The following is a 25,635-nucleotide window of genomic DNA, read 5'->3' as shown; positions in this document are numbered from 1 at the left end:
AGAACCGTTTGAAAACGTTTTGGAGCGGAAAAGAGTATTATGTGGAGATAGGTTTCGTGATGGATTTACCTTGAAAATAGCATAAACATGGCTAAACGGCTGAGCCGCCAGCCGTTAGCCACTACTTTTCCAACTTTTGTTCGATTTAGGGAAAATAGACCTACCAAGGATTACTTATGCAAAATTTCAGATCGAAATTCGAATTCTAAGTGCCATTTATACATTGATTACGAGATGGTTGCATTACCCCCCCCCCCCTTAGTTTTAAGTTTACAATATAATTTTTCTATGTAAATTAGATTAAAAGTTTGTAATTATTTATGTTATGTAATACGTAGAAACCTGGTTTTCCTTTCTGGGCAAAAGTACATTTAACAAGGATGACAACATTTATATAAGCGAAGTTCAACAAGCAGATACTAACATTACCAAATATGTATCTAGTCTTTAATATACAATATTTGTATAAAAATTCTCAAAAAATTACTTAGATGTATACACTTTTTAAATTGTACCTAGCTAAATTTGAAATCGATAGGACAATTCTAAAACGCCTAAATTAAGGATAAGATATATACGTGATGGACAAACGAACCTATCCTAATTACAGAAAAGCTTGCCTTAAACAATAACTATACTATACTATATAGGTCTGTATGATAATATTCAAACAGACTTCAGACCTACATATTCAACTCAAGGGATTAGCCACCGCAATGATTTCTTAAATCGAGGCTACTCAACAAATAAGTAATAGTCAATATAGTCAACACGAAGTGTCGATAAAAAGAGATAAAAAAATCAAGAAAGTTAAAGGACTCTAGATGTAACTTTAATACTCCCATAATAGTTTTTAAATACGTCTTTTTTTGAGTTGGTGAGAGGGGCAAATTTGGGCATAGATTAAGTAATCTGTTGTGGCTTTAAAGTATATATAATTTACTTAAATAAAAGTGTAATAAAGACGGACTTACAAATAAAATACTGAGTAGATGCTTATTGATTTGATGAAACTTATGATAGCATTCAAGATAGATTTTGCTATTTGGACAGCAAAGTCTTCTAGGACCATGACCGACAGACCAAGTAAAACTGGATACACATTCGTGAAGGGGATTCTTCAAAAAAAATCCAGTCATCTATTTTAAATGGTGGCCTAGTAAAACCGATAATCCCCATAGTAGTATTACAAGAGTTAATTATAGAGTAGCTTTGGTACTTAAATATACCAATTACTTGCAACTGACGATCCCTGCTACGACTTGTGATTTATTATTAATTGTATGTGTATTACTCTAGTGTTGAGAGGTACAAATGAAGTAGGACAAACTTGACGTTAAGAATAGACAACTACTTACATTACAGACGGATATCTGCTAATATGTAGTATCTTTGCTACTATAAAGCATTTAGTGTATCTTATACTAGGAGGGCAAGATCCCAGAAAGAAAGAGACAGGACAATGGGCTGTTTATTACAATTATAATAACGTTTTTTATTCGCTGGCTTAACAACTTTGGGGACTTTATAAGTTGAGTGTTCAAACGTTTCAACCACTAATTTTAATTTACAGAAGGGGTAATTTTGTGGATCATCATTGGGGATGTACGTACACCAATTTATCGGCCATTGTATTATCCCTTTAAATCTCCTGTATTACCCAACCTAATATCTAACTTCAATAAGGGACTAAGTAAACTTTCCACATTTGTACAGGATAAGATGATACACTAAATTTCTATTTAAAATCTCTTTGTTTTTGTTTGTTTATAAGTTCGTCGAGACTTAAATTTATGTCACAATATAACTCATTATATACAAAGTCTAAATAATTTACAAATATGTAAAAAAAAAAATCAGGGACCTAAAGGGATAAGACAATAGCCAATAAAATGATGTAATCCCCATTAATAAAACACAAAATAACCCTTTCTGTAGATTAGAATTAGTGGTTGAAACGTTTGGAAAATCAACCTAATGATCAATCAATCAAGATTTAAGTCCCCAAAGTTCTTAAGCCAACGAATAAGAAAACATTATTATAAAACTTTGGGGACTTGTGCATTAAACAGCTGAATGTCCCCTTCCTCCCTGAATTTTAATATATTATTCATGCTAAAAAAAACTATTAACAAAACCAAAAGGACAATAAAGTTGTTTCTTTATAAGCTTACAAATGACGATAATTGTTTATTAATATTCTTAAACAGAATTTTTTTATAATATGACAAAATAATGAAACCTTTATACTTTTATATTTATGTTCGTGTCTGTTTGTCCTTCTGTCTGTAATGCTAGGGTTTTCAATTTTTATTACTTACCCTTCAACATATATTTTGACATGGAAAAAAGGAGAAAATTTAAGCCAGCAACCCGGACAATGGGCGCGTTCATATCTACTGTGCTTGGTGAGCGTTTGTTAAGCGGGATATGATGAGCAAATCAAAAAATGAAAATCTCTTGTCCATAGACGGCTTTGAACTTCTTTCACAACCTCTCTATTTTCATCATTATTATTATATAAATGTTTAGAAATATATGTTATGTTACCATTCCTTTATCAATTTCCCCCCCTTTTTTCTCTTTTTATCTTTAACTTTCTGTTTTATCATGCCTCTTTTCTAACTTACTCAATGGATAACCGAATATTTTTCTTATCATTTCAAACCAACAAAAAATATGGAATTATTGAGAAGCTAAGCTTCTGCACAACCGACGAATAACAAGAAAGTTACCTGTGCATGAGTGGCACAAGTCATATCAACTCCATTAATCTCAATAAGTTGGTCTCCAGGCTGTAGGCGACCATCTCCAGCTACCAAACCATCAGGGAATACCTCCTAAATAAAATTTAAAAATATTTGTTTCTTTTCGGTTTTATTGTTCTTATAACGTGATTTTTTAGACGACAAACCACGACGACATAACCATATATATAAATTACCATATTATTTTTAATTTTCCTTATAATAAAGTAACATGATGTCTGTTTGTTTGTCTGTGTGTCTGTACCGAAGGATCTCGCTAACCGCTGAACCGATTCGGTTTTCCTTAACAGGGTAGCTTCTCATAGGTCCCAGAAAGGTTTTAAGACTATTTTTGGGGAGGATGTCACAAACCTTCCAAGAGAAATAGCTCAAGAAAAAAATTCCCCCCCCCCCAAAAAAAAATTAAATTTTCTTAAAAACTAATATAAAAAATGGGATTGGAAGGGTCCTCCCCCCAATTGATTTTTTACAAAATCTAAATTAAGCTAAGATCCTGTAAATTGCTGTTCCGTATAGGCTGTACATTTCAAAGAAGCTTTATAAATATCTTAAGGTGGATTAAGGCTATTTTCCTGAAATTTCCAACCTCGTACGAGAGGCTAGGGGCAAAGCAACTAGTCATTAATATTATATTACTATTTTAATCAAATTAAAACTTTATCAATATCCGTCTTTTCATAATATTAATCAAAAATCACTAGGTATAAACAAGAAGGATAACTTCCAAAAGGAAAAATCGGGTATAGTCCCTTTCGTGGCAACGGCTCTTCAGGGGCGTTTCGTCGTATGTTTACAGTAGCTTTTGCTTGGATATTTAGGTTAGGTTAGGTTATTTGGGTTAGGTGATTGCCCCGCAGGGTTAGAGCCCTCTAAAAATAGGGGGAAAGCTACTGTGAAAATACGACGAAACGCCCCTTAATAGGCGTTGCCACGAAAGGGACTATACCCGAAAATATAATCTCTAAGTCGCATGCACTTAGTTTGTTAGCTTCCACGTGTCTAGACTATACCCCTAAAAAAATACTTTTATCCTTTTGTTTACCAATGATGCACTCTATTACAGATCTATAGTATAGATGTATATACAGACAACTACCTCCCTTCTTTTTTCAAAGACCTCTTTCATCTGCTTCTAAATTATTTTCTGCTACTTGGCTGTGTTTATATAAGCGACACCATTGGTTGATTTTTTAATGGCCCAATAGAAAGATTGCACAAGACGGTGGCGATGGGGAGATACAGTTATTTAACACTTTCTCCCTCTAGTGTTTTACTCTAATCTCTCTTACATAAAGTTTGTTTTTATTTACACCAAGAACGTGGCAATTAAATCACTTACAAACCGAATGCCTTACTATCAATCAAAGTTACTGAGTAGCTATGCCATTAAATATAATTACAAAAACCAATCTATATATTTTAAATTTGATAAGTACAATTTCTTTCCATGAAAAGAAATTTAATCAATTAAATTGTTTAAAGTTTTATATCAAATCAAGCGAACCAACTAAATGTTCTTTTCTACTCTCAAATAAATCATTTTGTTTCGCTAGAAGTTTAAAAACGGCGGTGTTTGTATAAACTTTGAATTTTATTATGAAAAAATAAATGTTTCGTGACATTTGATATAATTTAATTAGGATAACTTTAAAAATGTTAAGCTCAACCAATCAGTCAAATAAAAATTAACAAAAAGTGAAAATGCTTATAACCAGGGACAAGGGAAGTATTCTCTGACCAAAAAGTCTATTAAAATCACGCAATCTAATCACGAAACCTTTATGAGTGTGTAATATTATTGATGATTCAACTATTATTAAAGGGGGCTTGTAGTAATTATGTCTGAGTAAAAATTCGCTAATCTAAATTCACTAAACCTCATCAAATGTTTGTAGATTATTAACAGGGATCGGCAGCCGCACGTAAGCCGCGTTTAAGCCTCAGTGATATTGTCATTTTAATACTATAATATTCAGCTGGATGTATAAAACTGCTCTTTAGCAGACAATCCTTCTTTCTGAAATTTCTTTTTCTGCTCACAAGCAGGTTTAAAAGTGAGGCTGAGGCGCGGCTGCCGAACCCTGATTATTAATGTTATTAGCAGACCGATTTTAAAAAAATAACACAGTAGGGAGATTAAAAAAACATTTTTAAATACTTCCTAAAAATAATATCTTTAAATATTTTTCCTACCCATAAAATTTGTAACTGTTTAAAGACGAAAAACAAAATATTTTGACAAATTTTTACTTTGGCTCATTTTCAAACACTTCCTAATTAACCCTTTAGAGCAAGTTAAAGTAAAAGTTTCAAATTGATTCAATAACTTAAAAACATCTTACTTTAAAGCTCAAAAAAAAATCCTTTGCTCATTACTTATTAAAACAAGGATGACAACATCTATAAAAGCGAAGCTCTGAATTGGAAGGAAATCTAACATTAACACTTATAGAGTGACAGAACTGAAAAAACTGAACATATGTCTATGCAAAATTGTAAGTAAATTTGTTGCAAAACTTATTAAATACATGTTACTGTTTAAGGACATACTAACGTTTTTAAGACTAGTTATAGAGAAGCTTCGCTTATAACACTATACCTTGTTGTAATAGGAATCAGTATTAAAAAAATCAGATGACTAGGATAATTTGAACATATAAAGATTTGTTGTAAAAAAAAGTAAAAAATCAGCTTGTTTTAAATAGACGTACGGACTTTCTAGTAATGATTATAGAGTTGCTGCGCTTATCAATTTGTACCTAACTGCTATAGGAATTAGCATGTGAAGTTTGAAATCGAAAGGACAATCCTAACCTTTTTAGATTAACGAAAAAAGCTAACTGTAACGGATGGACGTACGGACGGACTTACGGACCGACCCTAATTATAGAAAAGCTTGTTTTAAATAGACGTACGGACTTTCTAGTGATGATTATAGAGTTGCTGCGCTTTCGAATTTGTACCTAACCGCTATAGGAATTAGCATATAAAGTTTAAATCGAAAGGACAATCCTAACCTTTTTAGATTAACGAGAAAAGCTAACTGTAACGAATGGACGTACGGACGGACTTACGGACCGACCCTAATTATAGAAAAGCTTCGCTTTTAAAAAATAAATGACCTAGAAACATAAAGAACTAAATTCTATTTGACGATCAACTTAATTTAATATAAATCATAAAAAACATATATTGGTGCCTTACCACAAAGTTGCCTATCAAGCACTGATCCCCCTCCTTATTTGAATTATATCTTTTGGTTTCTTTAATGCTATACCAAGACTCCCTCCCCTTTGGTCGTTTACAATTTGTTTTAAATTAATGGTCGGGAAAGTGGGGGTTCTGTGCTCTACAAGGCACTATGGGGAAAATTCCCCATATTTTAAATTCTGTGAAAAGTTTGTAAATGTTAATATTCGGAGAAGATTGGTTGTTTTTAGTATTGCAGTACATAATAAATCATGATTTCAGGGAAGCTTCTAATTTACATTACCCATTTCGCCACTTCCCTCCAACTTGTTTCACAATTAGAGGCAAGAAGTTGTCAAGAATTACCAAATTAAACCACAACATATATTATAAAATTTAGGATTTGGAAAAGAATAGTTATGTAGTTCAGAATTTTATTGATAGGTGTCGTAAAAACTTTTTTTATGTAAAATTTTTAGATGAGATAAATATCTAAACAATCTTAAATGTTTTTGAAAATATTACAGCTATCCACTCTTTGGGATTTTCAATAAATTTTATTCACTATTAAACATATAATTTACGAGTAGTCTATGATTTAGATAAAATATATAAAATATGTAAAAAGCATTATTCAACTCGATCATCTCAAAACTGAACATGGAACTAATCTCTGACTATCATTTTTGCATGGCTTGTAGTAAAGTGAGCAAAAACTAATATAATAATGCTTGAGATTCTTATCAAATTCTGCCAAAAGTTGCATAATCTCATCATCTAGTTTTAACTGGAAATCTATAAAATCAGCTCTAAAGCATTGTTTGCCAGAATAGCCTTCCCTTGTCCCTGGCTTATAACACAAAAGAAAAAATATTAGGTATTCAGTAAAAGTATAAGTAAATATGATTATGAAGATGATTTTAGAGTAGCAAGATTATTCCTTACTTTAACAGGAATCAAACGTTATCAATTACAGACGGACCGGCTTATAACGTAGAAAAGTTTCGCTTTAAAATCCTTTTGTGAATATTTTCTTCAGATTTGATTACATACATTTATATAAAAATATGTTGTAAATTGTATCGTGTGAGCCTACTGCGTGTCTTAAATTGTTGAAATAATTTGCAAGTAATTGTGGAACATATAAAGTTGAAAGGAGAACACAAATAGTTGTGATAAACCTTTTCTTTATGTCTTTGCCAACTTTTTATTTTATAAATTTCCAGCCAGGATTTAGTGGATATTTATCAAATATGAGCCATAATTTGAATCCAAATCTAAAAAAGGTAGAATGATTTCTATTTCATTGACTTGGCCGATATTGTTCTCTTTTAGAGTAAAGATTCTTATAAGATACAGAAAACTATTTGGATCTACTGCAGTTCACGGTAAAATATTGTTGGTAAGCAGTATTTCCAAAAATCTATGAATTTTAAAGGCTGCTAGCTGCCAAACGGCTGAACGTACAGATCATGCCCGCACACTGTTTTAAGCGGCATAAGAAGGCCTACAAATAATCTGGAATAGCCATAAATCAATAATGCATAATTATCTCGCAGTGCAGAGAAATGCGCGAAAAAGACCCATTTTACGCGTTTTTTCTTCAGTGAAGCTTTCCCTGTGCATAATTGGATCTTGGCTATTATAGATTATTTGTTGGCCTTCTTATGCCGCTTAAAATGGTGTGCGGGTATGATCTGTACGTTCAGCCGTTTGGCAGCTAACAGCCTTTAAAATTCATAGATTTTTGAAAATATTGCTTACCAGCAGTAGATCCAACTATTTTATTAAGTTTAAGGATTAAAGAATTCCCTTGTATTTGGGGGGTGAAATGTTCCATTTCTTTTATTTATTTTGGTAGGTAACTCTTGATGATATTTGATTCTGTTCAAGCAGGAAAAGTAAAACTATTATTAATGAGCGTAGCCATTAACCAATGATTAGGCTTTATTCATGTTAAAACCTAAAGAAATGTACAAAAAAAGAATAACTTTTTTTATATAAGATTAGTTTTGGCTGAGATTATTTGTTTATTTCCATGGAATCAGCATGATTAGATTATTATATAACTGTTTAGACCTAATCTGGAAAATAATTGTATATTTCTGCTTCGTTAACATTTAGGTCTTATTCTTTTCAGAGTGGTCCTTTATTTAAACAAAAAAAAATTAAGACATTTAATTTATTAAGGCAATAACCCGCATCATACTAAAGACTTTTAACCCTTAACGGTCGGGGGGGGGGGGGGGGACAAAATGCCCGACTGTTATGGGTTAAAAAGTTATTTTGTAGTGCTATTTTAAGCGTGTGACATTAATAGTAAGAGTAATGCCTTTGCCCATAAACAGGCGCAACAATGTACTGTCAGAACTTTCAAATAGAGTTGGTTGTCAGACGAGTGTTATTTCAAAAATACCAAAATCGCTTGGCTAGTCAAATTTTGATTGCTGAACCGTTTGAGGTCTCGGGTTGAATTTAGGCTATTTTAATATAAATAGTCGTTTCCTAATCTAAATATAGAGCCCCTAAACACTTAGGGCGCTGCCGCTAATTTGAAGTTGAAGCAAGGTACTTCATTTAATTGTATTTGTATTGTTACAGCTTTGTCATTTAATGCATTTTTGACTTCATAGTAGCATTTAAAAAATAATATCAAAAAGCTAATAACTACCTATTCCAAAAGATCAATTCAATAAATATAATAGAAGAGTATAATACAATAAATCGTAAGGACGGCCGTAATGTATATTAAATGGACATACATTTATTTAAGATAAGCTGCACTACTAAAAATAAATTTTAACTACATTATAGTTATGTTTCTAATAAACTAAAGCTTATTATAAATATTACCTAATTATAATATTATAATTATAACATAATATTTTTTCTGGTTGAGTTCTTAATATACATATTTGTTTACGCAACATAAATGTAATTATCCAGGTGCTGTTTTCCTTGTACAGGACCTTTGTTGGGAAAATTACTAATTATAAATGATATGTGAGCCTCTGATATCTGTGTATACCCCCCCCCCCCTCCTACCCTCCCCTAGTTGCTGTGTGTCCTAATATACATAATCTAATCAACCATCTTATATGTAAGGTCCTACAATTTGACAAATATTTTTGAAAAGGTTACAAAAAAATGCAATCGTCAAATAAAAAATGGTTCTCCTTTACAGTGTAAATTATCATAGGCCCATGACAGGTTTATAACTATTTTGTGAGAGGTATCCACCACCCTCCCAAGTACAATTGTTCTTAGGTATACTAAAAAATTTATTTTTATTTTTAAAAAAACTTTTGGAACCTTTAGTCTTAGCCAAAAAAGCAGTCTGATAGTTCAAAATCAAATGTATGTAGTCTAGAGTTACACTTTAACTGTGTATTGTTTTGCAGCAAATACATTAATTATCTTGAAATTAATTTAACTGAACCAAGTCAATATTATTTTACATACTAAATATTATTAATTTTTCAATTAAATTAATTGAAAAGTGTACTGTTGTTGATTTATATAAGTTTTATATTTACAAAAGCGAAGATTTCATTCATAAAGGGTCCGTCCTTTACAGAAAGATGTTCTCTTTTATTTCAGCATGTTGGAATCGTTCTATTTACTTGAATTAAGATTTTTGAAATAATTAACGTACCATTACTAAAAAGATGGTAACCATATTTAATTTTTGCACTTTTTGACACTTCCAAAGAACTTTGTTATCGATATGTAGATAGTATGACGATCATGCACAAACCCTATCTATAAACAAGCCTAAATAATGTAATTATGTAATCATTATCAAAGAATCTTGTTATATGGTAACTTCTGAACTTATTCTGTTATATAATCGACGTTGTCACCTTAATTGGCAACGTTCGTTTGTTCAATTTTACGCTTTTACAGATGTTGTCATCCTTGTTTGAATATTGACAAAGTTCTCCATCTTTCCAATCCACTGCTACATCTCCCCAAAGCCTGACTCAAAGGTCTGACTTTGAATTAATTTTGGTAATCTAGGATATAATTCATTGATAAAACATAGATATAGATTTTGTGCAAAATGTTATAATATTACAAAACGAGAGGGTATAATGGGCTTATTAATAACAGCTTTGGTGAATTTTGATTGGTTGGTTTATTAAGTTGAGTGTTCAAACGTTACAATCACAAATTTTTCGCTATTTTGTATATAATCATTGGGTATGTACATCAATTTATCGGCCATTGTCTTATCCCTTTGGATTCCTGGTCATAATGATATAATGAAAAGGCACAATATTGATGCTTTGGTCAGGTACGTGTGCACTAAATAAAAAGTGAATTATTTTAATTTTTAGTGAAAAGTTTTACACGTACCTTACATTTATTGTATCTGTAATGCAATTAATAGCAGGGATCTAAAGGGATAAGACAATGGCTAGTAAATTAATGTACATCCCCAATAATGATATACAAATTTGCCCTTCTGTAGAATAAAATTAGTGGTTGAGACGTTTGAACACTCAATTTAATGAGTCAATAAATCAAAATTCACAAGGGTCCCCAAGATTATTAATCCAACGCATAGTGTAATAGACAGCTCATTGAATTGATAGGCAATATATGTCTATGCTTGCTCTATGATTTGCATTCAATCAAATTAGAATAATTCTCATTGAATATTGAGATTGTTAAGTTATGTTGTGTATTTGTTATTAGCATATCTTATATTTAGGGTTGGCAAGCCGAATCCGAATCCGGATCCCGTCCAATTTTTTTAACAATTTTGATTCCAGAATCTGAATCCGCAATCCGTTATTTTAATTGCGGATTCGGATTGTTAATTGTAAGGCTAAAATTAGCGTCTTGAGTTTTTTTCATATATTTTAATTTTAAAAAAGTTAGGTTAGGTTGAGTAAGGGTTTGAAAATGCTGCTGTAGGGGCTAGAAATAGGAGAAAAGCTATGAAAATATGAAAAAAAACAGCTTTAGATTCTTCCCAGTACCCGATAAAATTTAATCCCTTAATCTTTTTTTAAAAAGCCCTTTTAAAATATTGCTAAAAAACGCAATCCGGAATCCGTCAAAAAAAAATAAGAATCCGGAATCCACGGATTAATCTTTTTAATTTTTATGCGTATTTTTGTTAGAATCCGAATCCGGTCCAAAATTGGATGGATTGCCAACCCTACTTACATTTGCATTCTAGTCATAAACTAATCAATCATTTATTTACAATTTAATCAATATTACAAGCAGAATTCAAAATTTGAAACACTAACCAAACACTAACTAAACAATATGCAAAAGATTATTCTTTTCTTTGAAAATATGAAAAAAAACACTATATATTTTTGAACATTTTTTGTTTTTACATTAAGATGTCACTAACTTCTGATACACTTAAGTATTTTAGGGAATCTTTACATAGAATTTAGATTTTAACTGTATATATTAGAATGGTTTTATAGGATCCCCATCCCCCCTCCCATGGATTCTACCATAAAAATAAAAAAAGCAAAACTTTGTACATTTCAATCTTAATTATTTTAGCTCAAATAAATTCCAAATATATATCATCAAGTCCTTTGTATATTAAACCAATGAAGTATTAAAAATTTTGTAGATATTAAAGGGAAAATTTGGTTCTGGCTGTCCTTGGAAATAGTTGGATCAAGTCGAGTATACAAGAGAGGGTATTTCAACGGTCAAAGAGCTAGCCGCACATCCTGGGTTCTCAAGCAGGGTTTTGGCTATTATTATGAGTCCCCTATTAATTCTTTGCTATTTGTAATACTTTTAGACCTCGTTGTGTCGTTTGATGTGCAAACCTTGATTAACCTACCAGAAGTTTAGCCTATTACAAGTTACAAAACTCCTTCCCTCGTACATTGGACCTGATCCAAATATTTGATAAAATTATGAAATTCTGATGAAAGTTTGGTAGTGAGATTCAAGTTCAATGAATATTATCCCTTTACACACCTGGGATGGAACAATATGATAGGTTTTATCAAAGTCAACTGAACATTTTTACAAAAGTAAAATAACAACTTTTTTGGGGGGGAAATATTACATATAAAATGGTATTTATTTGTAAATATTCTAAGAATAAAGAATGGCTTTTTGCTAAGTATAAAAACACGATAATAAGATTTGATACTTATTGAAAAATAACGCATTGAAGCAAAGTTGCTTTTGATCTACATTAGAAGATGATTTTTTTCTTATAATCTTAAACTAGCGGCTACGCCCCTAGAGACCTCTATTTTGGGGGGTGTAAATTTTTTTTTGGGGGGGGGGGTGCCCCCACAATCATTTTTAATTTTTTTTTTAGGGGGGGGGGTATTTTTCATTTTTTGGGGGGTTAGGGGTGCCCCATCCCCACAAAAAAAGACAAACATCCTGTTACTTTAGTATAAGGATTCAATATATATGACTCAACTTTTCTATTTATGGGCTTTAAAAATTTGAAAACGAAGGCATATTTCAGACATCGCTAAATTAATGATTTATTGAAAATGACTGCCAAAAGATAAATTTGGTACATAAGAACGTATTAGTAAATAATCACTAATTTCTAATTTGTTTTTTTACTGTTGTTTAAATGATCTTTTAAAATTCACTGATCCTATGCTTCGCACATTTTGTTCTTGTTTTACAAAAACTTGTTTTATATAATCTGTGATTGTATAGTTTTATAATTCCTAGAAAAACGATAAAGAAAATAAATAACATCCAATAGATTTATTGCTAAAACCTAAACAATGTAAAATCAATGTAGTTTTTTATGTGTTTTTTTTCTTTTCTATTTTGTAAAAAAAGAAAATATGTCGGAGAAAGGCTACTTTTAAAGTCTTCCTTCATTTACACTAATTCCCCTGGTTGTTTAAGAATTGCGATAATAATTGAGTAGTTTGAATACTTAATAGTTACATAAAATCAGTACAATCCTACTCCCAAGATCATAACTATTAATACAGTTACTTATTTTGGGACACCTGCCATACAGAAAGCGAGTTTATAACCAGGGTGTCATGTGTGCTTGAACGTGGAGCTTGAGCAGGGGCTACTATTCAGTCAATTAATTCCAATTCAAAATAAAATAAAATAAAAGTTGGCATAAAACTTGTTTTTTTACGTAACTTAAGTGGAGAAAAAAGAGAAGAGGGTTGTGGGGAAATTTTCCTTTACAATTGTTTGTCAGAATCACATTCCCTTTTATCTTATCCTACTCTATGACTACTTAGATCCAAGAAAACAACTAATCAATCAACCAATAAAAAGAAAGTTACGAAAGTAAAAAAATTGCAAATACAATTTAGAAGCGTTCAATTTGTACGCAAGGAAATGTAAAAGAATATCATTTAAGTGTAATCAATTATAGATAAACGAAAATCAGATTGAAGAAAAGAATTATCTCGATATTTACTATTACGTATAGATAAGGATATACAGAAAAACAATAGGCTTTTTTATTAAAATAAACCTAGAAAGATCAAATTTTTGCCATAATATTTAGTCAGATTGTTTTTTTTTATGATTTTATTTTTTTATCTGAAGCTGAAGAACTTGGAATTTCTTAGTCCGACTTGGTTGTACTTTTCAGGGAAGCGTTTAAAATGTAGTAGGGTGGTATTAGGCTATTTTCTCTAACTCCAACCCGCCCTCCCCTAAACGCTTGCTGCGAATTAACTAGTAATATTTAAAGCGACAACACTTCACAAATTAGTCTTGTTCAAGCCATTATACAATTATTTATGAACATATTTCTTAAAAGTTTTAGATACCACGTGCTTATTTTTATAGTCTTATAAACATAACAAGATCAACTTTTATTGCAACATTTTTGAGTACCTTTATGAGCTATTCACATGGATCATGGACAAAGTAGCCTCGGACAAAGTAGCCTCTAGGACAAAGTAGCCTCAGGACATTTACTTAAGAAAAGTAGCCTCCTAATGAAAGTGTTAATAAAGGTCATGGCCGCAGCGCTCGGCCCCCTGGCCTGCCTAGCCTATAACCTAACCTAACCTAAACATTGTAAAAACACTATTTAAAATTGTAAAAACAATATTAAAAATTGTAAAAATCTACCAGCCAACTTTTGTAAAATCCACGAAATTCTAAACCACCTATATTTTCCTTAGAAGGCTATTTTTCTTAAGTAAATGTCCCGAGGCTACTTTGTCCTAGAGGGTACTTTGTCCGGAGGCTACTTTGTCTGAGGCTACTTTGTCCGAGGCTACTTTGTCCAAGTTCCATTCACATTTATTTTTATCCTTCTCTTAGTTAATTATCATAATTTAATGTATTTATTTAATTAGTTTGTTGTATAATATACAAAAACAAAGAAAAGTCTGAAAACTTGTGACATAAAAGAAATTAAACTTTTGTAACAAAAATAATAAAACCTAGCTTGCATAAGTAATCAAACATGTAGGCAGGGGTGCATATTTTCCAACATAGTATAATTTCTTTCTAACACTCCTCAAACCCTGTCAATTTAATATACTAAAATAGGTTAACTTATATTGGAATTAAGGTAAATATACACTAAGGCGGGTTGATTTCCAACTTTTTTGGAATTTCACCTTTTTTCAAATTAGCAAGGGTTACTGGGCCAATATAAAAACCTGTGAAATTTGAAAGAGGTTTTTTAATCCAAAAACAACGGACGCGCGGGGGTTATAAAATGTGCCCACCCCCTTGTAAAACCAAAAATTTAAATTCCTCCAAAAACAGGCATGTTGTATATCAAAATGACCGCATTGAAATGCTGATTATGAATCTGAAAACCGTTTTGAAAAATATTGCTCCTAGTTCGAATAAGAGCTCATTAAGTACCTAAAAGGGCTGATTTAGTCAAAATTGTTCATTTTGGTAGGTTAATTGTTTTTGGATTAAAAAACCTCTTTCAAGTTTCACAGGGTTTTATATTGGCCCAGTAACCCTTGCCAATGTGAAAAAATGTGAAATTCCAAAAAAGTTGGAAATCAACCCGCCTTAATATAAACCCCTGCATGTAGATGAAAAAGATAATATCTATAGTAATTTATTTTTTCGATATAATTATTTACCACGCTACATTGAAACTACAGACATATGCAATGCTAATTATTCAACAAAATCATCAAACTCTTTATTATAGTCAAAGTGACACAAATTCAAAATATATCAATTCTGCTTGATTAGTACTAAACCTTGTTATTTACATAAGATGATGGTTGATAACCAAGAAGGTTTCAGAAGGTTTTAAGACAAACTATGTACTATATGTAAAAACTTTTGCTCAAAACCAATCCATTGATTACAAAACTTTAGTCTAAAAATCCTTACTGATTCTTATATTTTTATCTGTTGGTTTTAGGCTATCTTTCTGCCCTCCCTTCCATCTTCAAAAAAGAACCCCAAGAATCAGGGGCGTCCAAGCTTTTTCATTTGTAGGGGGTGGGGTAATATTTATATCATATAAGCAAGGACGTCCAAGCTTTTATTTTTTTTTGGGGGGGGGGAATTCATAATTCAAAATTCATTTGGGGGGGAGGGTTAATTACCCATTTACCCCCCCTTCACCAATGGATGTCCTTGCCTTGAATCTAGGGCCATATTATTATTTGACTAACCTGAACTACAACACATCTGAGGGGCGTATCACTGCCCCCCACAATGGTGATTCCCAGGGCAGCGCTGGTACGCGGTATCTCAACGTGGGACACCTCTCCCTCCAGAATTGGCAACCGTGTAATACCTGAAAAAAAAGAAAAACAAAATTAATTCTAAAATATTTTTTGTGTTTCTTCAATTTAAGAAACAGGTTAGAACACATCCTATTATATAAGGTAGTAAGGTTTCTTTGTCTGTGCTACTAAACCGATTGAGTTCATCATTTTATGAAAGCTTCGTATAGGTCCCTGGATGGCTTTAAGCTATATAATTTGTTTATATGTTTGGTTTAAGACTATTTTTCTACTTTTGATACTCCTTCGAATACAGAGCTCTTAGATGCTTGGAGCGCAACTGTTAGTACAAATATTAAAGAGTAGCCTCGCTTCAAGAATTGGTTTTAACTTTTCCTATTGTACATAAATAATATAAAATGGTGTTTGATTTTGATACATATTGTCTAGACTCTGTAATTATGCAAGAACAAAATTCAACACTTTTATCATGTTACTACTGCTAGTGTTCAGTGTACATTTACACAAAAACTTTTTACAAGCGAAGCTACAATATAACTTTAAAAACTACTGTCTGTATGTCCGTCTGAAAACTCCAGTTATAAATAAAAAATTAAATTTATTTTCTCGTATTCATTCGAATCCGGTGGACAGGTACCGGTTCTCATTAATACGAAAAAACTATGTCTAGCATCGTATTGTAAACCGCTTTCCGCGGATATAGAATGTACAATTATTAGATTAAAACAAGTTTTTTAGCTTCGAGGTGCCGAAGGCACGGGCTAAAAAAGAAATAACTATTCCATTTCCATTAAAAAAAAGGAACTTGGTCCTTCGTTGGTCTGTAATACTTTAAAGAGCATAAACTTTATATAGAGCAACTGTGCTTTACCCAGCTGCTTAAAGGAATCTTTAAATTTCCTATGTACGACGAAACCTAATCTGTACCACTTTTGCACCACTTTTTATTTCTATTACGTAATCAAAATGAGGGATCTCCATCTCTTTTTCAGCGGTTTTCTTTTCCACTTCTCCACTTATCTCCCTCATTTTATGACGTCACAGGAGTCAAAAGTGGTGCAAAAGTGGTACAGTTTGGGCTCCGTCACTATATACTATTTGACCCTCTGTTAGTTTAGCTGACTTTATAATTCAATAGTGATTGTTATTATTTATCTGCTACTTATGAATGTTGTCATCCTTATTTCTTTCTTTTTCTTTTGCCTGAGAAACATTTTTATCCTTCCTGTATAAACATGATATAAAAACATCGTATAAAATCTTTGGGTAGTTATTATGTGCATAAATTTTCTTTTTATTTGGTAAAAGAAAAAGAACAATATCTTACTATTATAACATCATTCAAATTTTTTTTCTACAGAAAATTCTCTATTTTATCATTATTATTTAACAATCATAATAATTGATAAAAGCAAGATAATTATTTTCTATGAAAGGAAAAAAATACATTCTTACTAGGTCAATCAATATTAGAAAGTATATCTACAAGAAAATTTGCATAGTGTCACCATCAATAGTCTAATTTGATAACTCCTATTTTATTGGCCCTGAAGTGTAGTTTCATCGATTTAATATTTTAGGGAGAGGGGACGTTAACCCACCCTTTCTGCATCCCCATATAAAATATTTAAAACATACAAATAATCATGAAAACGTAATATTTTATGATAAAGAAAGCTTTCCCCAATTATAAGTTTGTAATATTGACTTTTTTTAACTTGTTGCATTTAAATTGTCAAAGAAGAGTTAGATTTCGAAATTATGAAAAATTTAAGTTATGTAGAAGTTGCAATCAAACCTAAATGTTAACAAAAAAAATAACAATTATTACGGATAATGAATCCAGAAATTTCTGAGGTCAATTTATAATATGAATCCTACCATCGCTGATGACATGAACCGATGGTTTGAGGTTGAATGCCAGACTATGATGGTATCTGGACCAATATGGCTCATCACACAGGTACAGGCTGCTCATGGCAACCATGGTAACAACCAGGAGCACAAATACTGTCTCACTAGGTATTCAGAATATGGCGACCATGAACCAAAGTTTATGGTTGGAAGAAATTGGTGCTAGTTAGTCTGAAACCACCAAATTAGGTTTGGTGGGGAGAAAATTCATAAACTTTCAATTTATATTCTGTATGTTCTAAGTTTGAGAGAAATGTGTATATTCTATTCTTGAGAATATGGTCACTGAAATTTTGATTTATTCTTAATTCTATTAATGTAAATGACCATAAATTTTGGTAAATTTTTTAACTAACTGACACTCTTTATCATAAGCAACTAACAAAAATGAATATTTTTTTTAATATGGCAACCGAGAAGAAATGTTGAAGGTAGAAGTTGGCAACTATGATGATTATGCTATTCTTGTCAGGTATTTAAGATAAACTCCTGCTCTCATTTTCTGATCCATCTTTAATATCTGAGAGTTAAAAGGATTATAATAATCACACACACACACGCTGTTTGACAAATTTACAATGTATCAAGTTTAACAAGAACATGAACTTTGAGAGTAAACCACTAAAATTTGAATGAAACGATTTGTGATTAAGTTTAAAAGCAAATATGAGTTTCATTTTTTACTTAATTGGAGTGGTGAGTTATTGGATTTTAAATCTTAATGAATTCTAACGAATTCCCTCATTCGTTCACAGATCCAAATTTACCACAAATACTCTAGATCATGATTTTCTATATTGTAATTATAATTGCAGGTATACATCAATTTATTATTTAATCCCTTCAGATCCATGCTTAAATCCAAATTCCTGATATTTTCATAATTACCTATTTTATTGATTAAAATGAAATTTGAACAAGATCTAATCTTTGTAGAAACTGAATTAACTTTATTGCTTACTTCTTAGATGTATGCAATTATTTACTGAAAGAATGACATCGACTATTTATCTAAATGCCCCCATTACCCCTGTCCATCTCCCAATTGCTTTAGTAAACCTTATCCTGTTTCAGGGATAAAGATTTTGTAACCATCCACCAAGGCAAATCAAAATATATTTATATAAGAGTAGTGGAAGGGGGTGGTTGGGAATGAATTTTTATTTCTTACAATCATTATATCCGCTGGATTAGAACTAATTCTCAGCCATACTGAAAAATTATGTATAGCATCGTATTACAGACAATTTCCCTCAAATATCAAAATAAAAGTCATATAACTAATACAGCAATATTAGCCCAGGCCTTCGGGTCTAACAAAACTGGTTTTAATCTTTATTTTTTTTTTTTTAATATCCGTTGAAAGCTGTCTATAATACGAGTCGATAAATAACTATTCTAAATTTGTAACCTTAAGGATTTTAACTATTAAAATTTCACTTCATCTCATATAAGGTTTTGACTAAAACAAGAAATGTTTTCAGTCCCTCGACACTTGCATGCACTAAATTGTTCAAAATATTTTCTTAAAATATTTTAAGCACACTTACTAATCTTCAATGCTTTATTCTGTTTTATTCCCATGTGGTGTAATCACTGAGATGCAGTTTAAATGGATCAAGTTTGCTAGAATTGTCCAGAGTGAGTCCAGAGCACAGAGCTTAAAAACCTGGGATTAAATTAACTTCCTACTCCCCCCCCCCCCCACTTCTTTTTCTCAATTCCAGATTTTCTATTTCCTTTTTTCTCAATGCAAACTTTTTTATTTATTTCATTTGATACATATATAAATGCTTTAGCAAGCATTTCACTATTTATCTTAGAAACTTTTTACATTCCTAAAAGTTTAGAGGCCAAAGAAATTAATTGGAGGACATTTAATTTGTTAATTTGATGACTTTAATAGATGCTTTCTTAATAAAACTTAATTGCAAAAATTTTAGATTGAGAAGTCAATCCTGAATATCAATTGACTTTTAATCACATTAGTGAGAGGCTTAGATGAAAGGTTGCAGAAAGAAAGAGATATAGAAAGAGAAAGAGAGAGTAACAAGATGGGGGAAGATGGAAAGGAAAGATTTGCAAGAAAGTGATGACCAAAGGACATAGAAAAGATGTTTCTATTTTAAATCAGCATTATCTTTTATATATTGCAGGGTGGTTATCAGTGACCCCCTTTGTTTTATATTCTTAATAAATGTCCCACAAGCTCAGAAAATTGCTTTAGAATTCAATAGAAAAATAACAAGTAATATTAATATAATATTTTTGAAAACTAATGTTAATTGAATTAAAGAGGAAGAGGTACACTTTAATTTTTAAGATTAAAGTATTACTTTGTTATATTTTGATTTTGAAGAAAGATAGAAAGAGAGGGGACAATGGGCTGTTTATTTGACTAGCCCCAAAGTTTTATAATAACGTTTTCTTATTAATTGGCTTTGGGGACTTAAGTGAATTTTGATTGTTTCATTCATTAAGTTGAGTGTTCAAACGTTTAAAATAATCTACATTTTGAAATTTTAATCAACAGAAGGGGTAATTTTTTATCATCATTGGGGATATATTTTAATTCATTGGCCATTATCTAATCCCTTTAGATCCCTGGAAGAAAGGAGGTCCATATGAAATGTATAGATCCCCCCAATTTAATCCTTTAATGACTGTGTGTGCAGTGTGCAGGCCCATGCATAGATATAAATTAACGCCAAGTGTAATTCTGATCAGGGATTTAAAGGGATAAGACAATGGCTGATAAATTTTTGTACATCCCCAATGATTATACACAAAATTTCTCCTTTTGTAGATTAAAATTAGTTGTTGACACTCAACCTTATAAACTACCTATCCAATCGAAATTCAATTAAAGTCCCCAAAGTTGTTATGCCAACGAATTAGAAAATGTTATTATAAAACTTTGGGGACTAAAGTAATAAACATCCCAATGTCTCCTACCTCCCTGTATTCTGCTGTAGTCAACACAAAAGTTTTTACCCAAATTTACACAGTTTATGGCTTTATTTGCCTTTTATTACATTTTTTTTAATTTTACATTCAGATTTGAAATCATTATCATGTAACAAAAAGAAGAAAGTAAATTTGTTTTCACTATTTTGAACAAAAAACTTTACTTTACCAAAGATCATTACATTTAAAACCTACATTTTACATAATAACTTTATTTTTAATAATGTAAAAGACAAACAATATATTGTAAAAACAGTTTCTAAATATATATATTAGGTTGATTAACTTTTTATGGTAGTTACAAGACACAGTGATGCCAAATCATTAATACATTTCAATGATAAGTTAATATCTCTCATAAAATTCTGGAAAAGAATTTGGATTTTTGCAAAATGGATCCTTAAACTATGTTCAAAGATTTTCTATTTTTAATAACAAATTTCAATTTATTAATATTATTTAATGTTGTCAACCATGACTAGAGATATGAAGATCATTACCTACCTAATGATTACCTCAGAAAACATGGTATAATATGTTTTCATATCAAATTACATTCATTTATGCAGTTTTCATATATATATATATATATATATATATATAACACATAGCTAAACCCTTCTATATATAAAGATGTATGTTTTTCTATGTCTATCCATCAAGATCTCACAAAGGAAGGGATATTGGGCTGCTTATTACTCCAGTCCTCATAGTTATATAATAACGTTTTCCTTTTAGTTGACTTTTGGGAACTTTTGTGTGTCCAAACAGTTTCAACCACTAATTGTAATCTATTGTCTTATCTATTAAAATCCCTGTGGTGTAGTTGTCAAGATTCACTACTAGGTCCTTTTAGAAACACATAAATATATTGAGATTTAGATGTTCTACCCTTTTTTAATTTCTTATACAATCATATTTGTCATTCAGTCCCAATAACATAGTATATATGAATAACATCCAAAAATGATAATTCTATTTATAAGAAGGAGACAGATATACATTAATACACACATTCCCATGAAAAGAAACCAAAAATTACATAATATAATATACATTTACACCATGCCACACATAATATGTAATATACATATTCAGCATGTCAAGATAATATTATAATTCTGTGAGAAGACTCCCCAAAGGCCAATGCATTACAACAAGAAGCACTGACTTACAAACAGAGAAAATATAGTATAGTACAATATGATTATATTTCTTATTTTACATTTTCACACAAGAAAATTTTCTCAAACTTGATATTTGAGAAAAGCTTAGGAGAGTATTAATTATGTAACTTTTTAAAGCAGGCTTAAGTTTGTTCACACTAGCCTTTAAACTAAACTTTTTGGTGACTGTGTTATATTAGTTTTCATAATATAATATATATATTTTCTACCAAAATGTAAATTAGTCTGAACTAAATTAACTTCATTAGTGAAGGGTATTCTAGGATTTAGTATTTGGTTTATGGAATAAATTGCAAAATCTTTTCTAATGATTTCAAAAAAATAAGAGAATTTTACAATAGAAGGTTTAATTTTGATTAAAATACAGTAGTGTTAAACATTTATTTTAGTTTAGATTTAGAAAATTTGATAAGTTACCAATCATTTAATTCCTGTTGGAAATTGTATATATTATATAAACACACCTTTGCCAATAAGTCTGTAACATTTAATTTTAACTTGTGATTCTCAAAGGGGACTATCCACGAACAAAAGCAAGTGATTCTAAGGACCTTCCAGCAGTGATTCTAAATGTTTTTCTGGTGAATATACCAGGGTTATGTTTAATATTGTTAAATCGATTAAAAAAATTATGTTTCACCATGGTTTTATATGAATAAAACTTTGAAACATTAGATATTTCGAGATTAAATATCATCAAATGTTTTGTTGAGTTCAAACTGCTATGACACAAAATGTTACTTTAGAAAAAGGGATGATTACTTGTAATACTGTAAACAGTTTTATAAGTGTACATTCGGATTTGATTATGATTTGGCGTATTATTTTCAAAGTTTTATTTATAGAAAACCATGGTGATACTTAATTTTTTAAGTCGATATAATAATAATAAAAATAACCCTAGTACATTCACCAAAAAAAACATTTCGAATCACTGCTGGAAGGTAATTAAAATTACTTGCTCTTGTTCGTGGATAGTCCTTTAGCTTTGAATTTAGAATTTTTTGTAGCAATGAGATAGAATGATTCTTGTTGATTAACATATTTGAAAGTGTGCCAAGCAAATAAAATGCATTAGTCGAATGATGCAAACCAATAATTGACTTTTCAAACTATTGGAAAATAAATAAGCTGATAAAAAACACATTTTACATAATGTTTATGGTGGAAGTAAGCCAATTAAATTGGTTAAATTAAAAATTGCAAACTTGACGACCTTGCAAAGTAAATTCTAAATTTGCACAAAAAGCTTTTACAGCTGTACTTTCTTCCTAAGAAAATCAATTCCAAGAACAAATAATGAAATTATTTAATTTAGAGCAGCTCTGCTCCTAACACTGGGTTGGAAATGTGCTCAGTATCCAGTGAAATTTATCCCCCATCCTAAATCTAAAATTACCAAATTTCCAAAGGTTTTATTACTGAATAATTTGGTGCAAAAAGTGCATGCATGAAATTTCCCTTTTCCTATCAACACCCTTTTAACATTCCCCATAACCTTATCTGGAAAAATAAAGTCTGAAGCTTAATGTTTAAAATCATTTTGTCCCACCTTAGATATCTGCTTGAATTTAGAAAAAAAGAGAAAATACTTAAATCTTCTCTTTTTTCTTATATGTGTATAAGAGCCCAGTTCACAAAAGACAAAGGTCGACCTCTGGAAATTTTAGGTCGACCTATAGAAGCTTTAGGTTGACCGATTTTATAAAGGTATTTGTGGGTTGTACTTGTTTAGGTTTACCTACAGAAAAAAATCGGTCGACCTTTAAAAGTTATTTGTGAACTGGGCAAAAGACTAAACTGTTCTCAATTTCTCAATTTCTATCTCCTTATATAGTTTCTAAAATGAAGCTATTCTAACTTTTAAAAATTTATAGGTTATTTTTCTGACACGATTGAAGTTAATGGGACATTATCCCTTATCTTCAATTTAACCCCATCTCTTTCCCAGTATCCCCCCCCCCCCCAAACTTCCATATTTCTACATTTTCATTAGAAAAGCCATTAACCTCCTATCCTTGCTTTCATTCAGGCCTCACATACAATTTTTTATTCTACACATTTAATTTTTTCCATCCTTTTCATCATAGGCGTCCAAGGGGGGGGGTAATGGGCCATTTGGCACCCCCAAACGATTTTGGGGGTGCCGTAGGCACCCCCAAAATTTTGTGAACAATACCCCCCCCCAAAAAAAATTACCCCTACCTTGGGGGTGCCGTAGGCACCCCCAACGAATTTGGGGGGGTATTTACCCCCCCCCAAACCATTTTTGGGGGGGTAATTACCCCCCCCAAAATAAATGTTCTTTCAAAAAATTTTTTTGGGGGTGGTATTTACCCCCCCCCAAATTGAATGTTCTTAAAAAAAATTTTACTGAAAAATTTTTTTGGGGGGGGAGGGAGTAATCCCCGCCCCCCCCCTAAAAAAAGTCATAGTGTGACAACCCCAATATAGTCCAACCAGTTAAAACAGTTCTTAACCATGATAACAAAAAATTTAATAGTTTGATCATGTTTTATTTGCTTGGGCCTTTATAAGGGCTAAAACCATCCCGGGGATCTATGATGTAATTGTAAAGCACTGAAGATTCCATAAAATAGATACCTAACTAAATTAAATATTTCATTAAATAATGAAAAAGAATTTCTATAGGCGATTTCTTTTGGGAGGATGTCAGGGTGTCTCAAAACTAGTTAAAAAACTTACCAGGACCTATAAGACGCTTCAATTTAAAGTATAATCATATTGGTTCATTGGTTAGTGAGGTAATTATTGTATTTTTATGTTCTAAAGAATGAGATACTACTATATATTTGAATAGTAGTGGCGCCCTTAGCATCTAAGAACTCGTGTTTTCTAAAGGGTAAAAAGGGAGGAGAAAAATAGCCTAAAACCTCAAAGAATTGACCTATAATATTGTGGAACCATCATGGGATCTATGTGAAGCTTTCCTAAAAAGGAGAACTCAGTATTAAAAGTAATGAAATCTGAAGCTATAGTCAAATAAACCTTACTTACTACTTTATGTTATAGGATAGTACTTATTAACTTAATAGATTAGGTAGGTGCTTTTTTTACATAATTAAATTACCCCCCCCAAAAATTTTACCCCCGGGGTAAATTAGTTTGGGGGGGGTAATTACCCCCCCCAACAGATTTGGGGGGAGTATTTACCCCCCCCCCAACAGACTTTAGGGGGGGTAATTACCCCCCCCCAATCAAATTTTACCCCCGGGGTAAAAATTTTGGGGGGGGTAAAAAAAAATTTCGGCGCGCTTCGCGCGCCATTTTACCCCCCCCCCCAAACACGAATTACCCCCCCCCTAAAATTTTTTACCCCCCCCAAAAAAAAAAGCTTGGACGCCCCTGCTTTTCATTAGCAAATCTTACTCTTCGCAATTAGTTTTTAGATGAAAGCATCCATTAACCAAAAATGTTTTAAACTATATAGGTGACTTTTTGTGATAATGGTCAATGGCCCATCCCCTTACCTTATAATTTTAGCAATAACACTAATTGTAATGGATTCTAATATTATTAAGTTATCAAAAAAATTTGCAACGGCGGCGCATTATGCTGCTTTGCAAAAGATTTATATCCACTTCGTGACTTGTTTAGTTATGCTGTAATTTCTCTTCTGTGGTGGTAATAAAGATATTTCATTCTATGCTATATATGTATTAGTGAAATAAAAATACAGAGTAGAAGGTACTTTTCTTTGAATATTTCGATTATTAAAGCGGGGAGGCGGTTGTGACACTTTTTGAAACCAAAAACTAAAAGTCAAAGGAACTCAACTAAAAAAAAAAGAGTTACATCACTGAAATTTGGTATGGCAGTTGCTTTAAAGAGGTACAATGTGGAACTCTGATGAAATTGCCGAATTTTTTTGGCCGGAAACAGCGATAGCGGCGGTTTCATTAACTT

The 25,635-nt window shown here is 31.4% G+C and overlaps 1 protein-coding gene across 2 annotated transcripts in view; it reads right to left on the bottom strand.

Moving 5' to 3' along the window:
* LOC145313250 (ligand of Numb protein X 2-like) overlaps positions 1-25,635 on the bottom strand; it is a 141,552-nt gene that overhangs the window by 47,175 nt on the left and 68,742 nt on the right. For both annotated transcript variants that reach the window (XR_013877288.1, XM_080152571.1), the window contains exons 6-7: positions 15,566-15,690; positions 2,736-2,840 (exon numbers count right to left, since the gene is read on the bottom strand). Coding sequence is in view for 1 of the 2 variants with exons in the window: in XM_080152571.1 (XP_080008697.1) it covers positions 2,736-2,840; positions 15,566-15,690 (230 nt within the window). In the remaining variant the exon portion in view is untranslated. The remainder of the gene's footprint in view (positions 1-2,735; positions 2,841-15,565; positions 15,691-25,635) is intronic.

The sequence above is a fragment of the Acartia tonsa genome, chromosome 3 (assembly GCF_053477335.1).
Source record: "Acartia tonsa isolate MP-2025a chromosome 3, ASM5347733v1, whole genome shotgun sequence".
NCBI classification, from domain to species: Eukaryota; Metazoa; Arthropoda; class Copepoda; order Calanoida; family Acartiidae; genus Acartia; species Acartia tonsa.
This window is presented reverse-complemented; position numbering and strand designations above follow the sequence as displayed.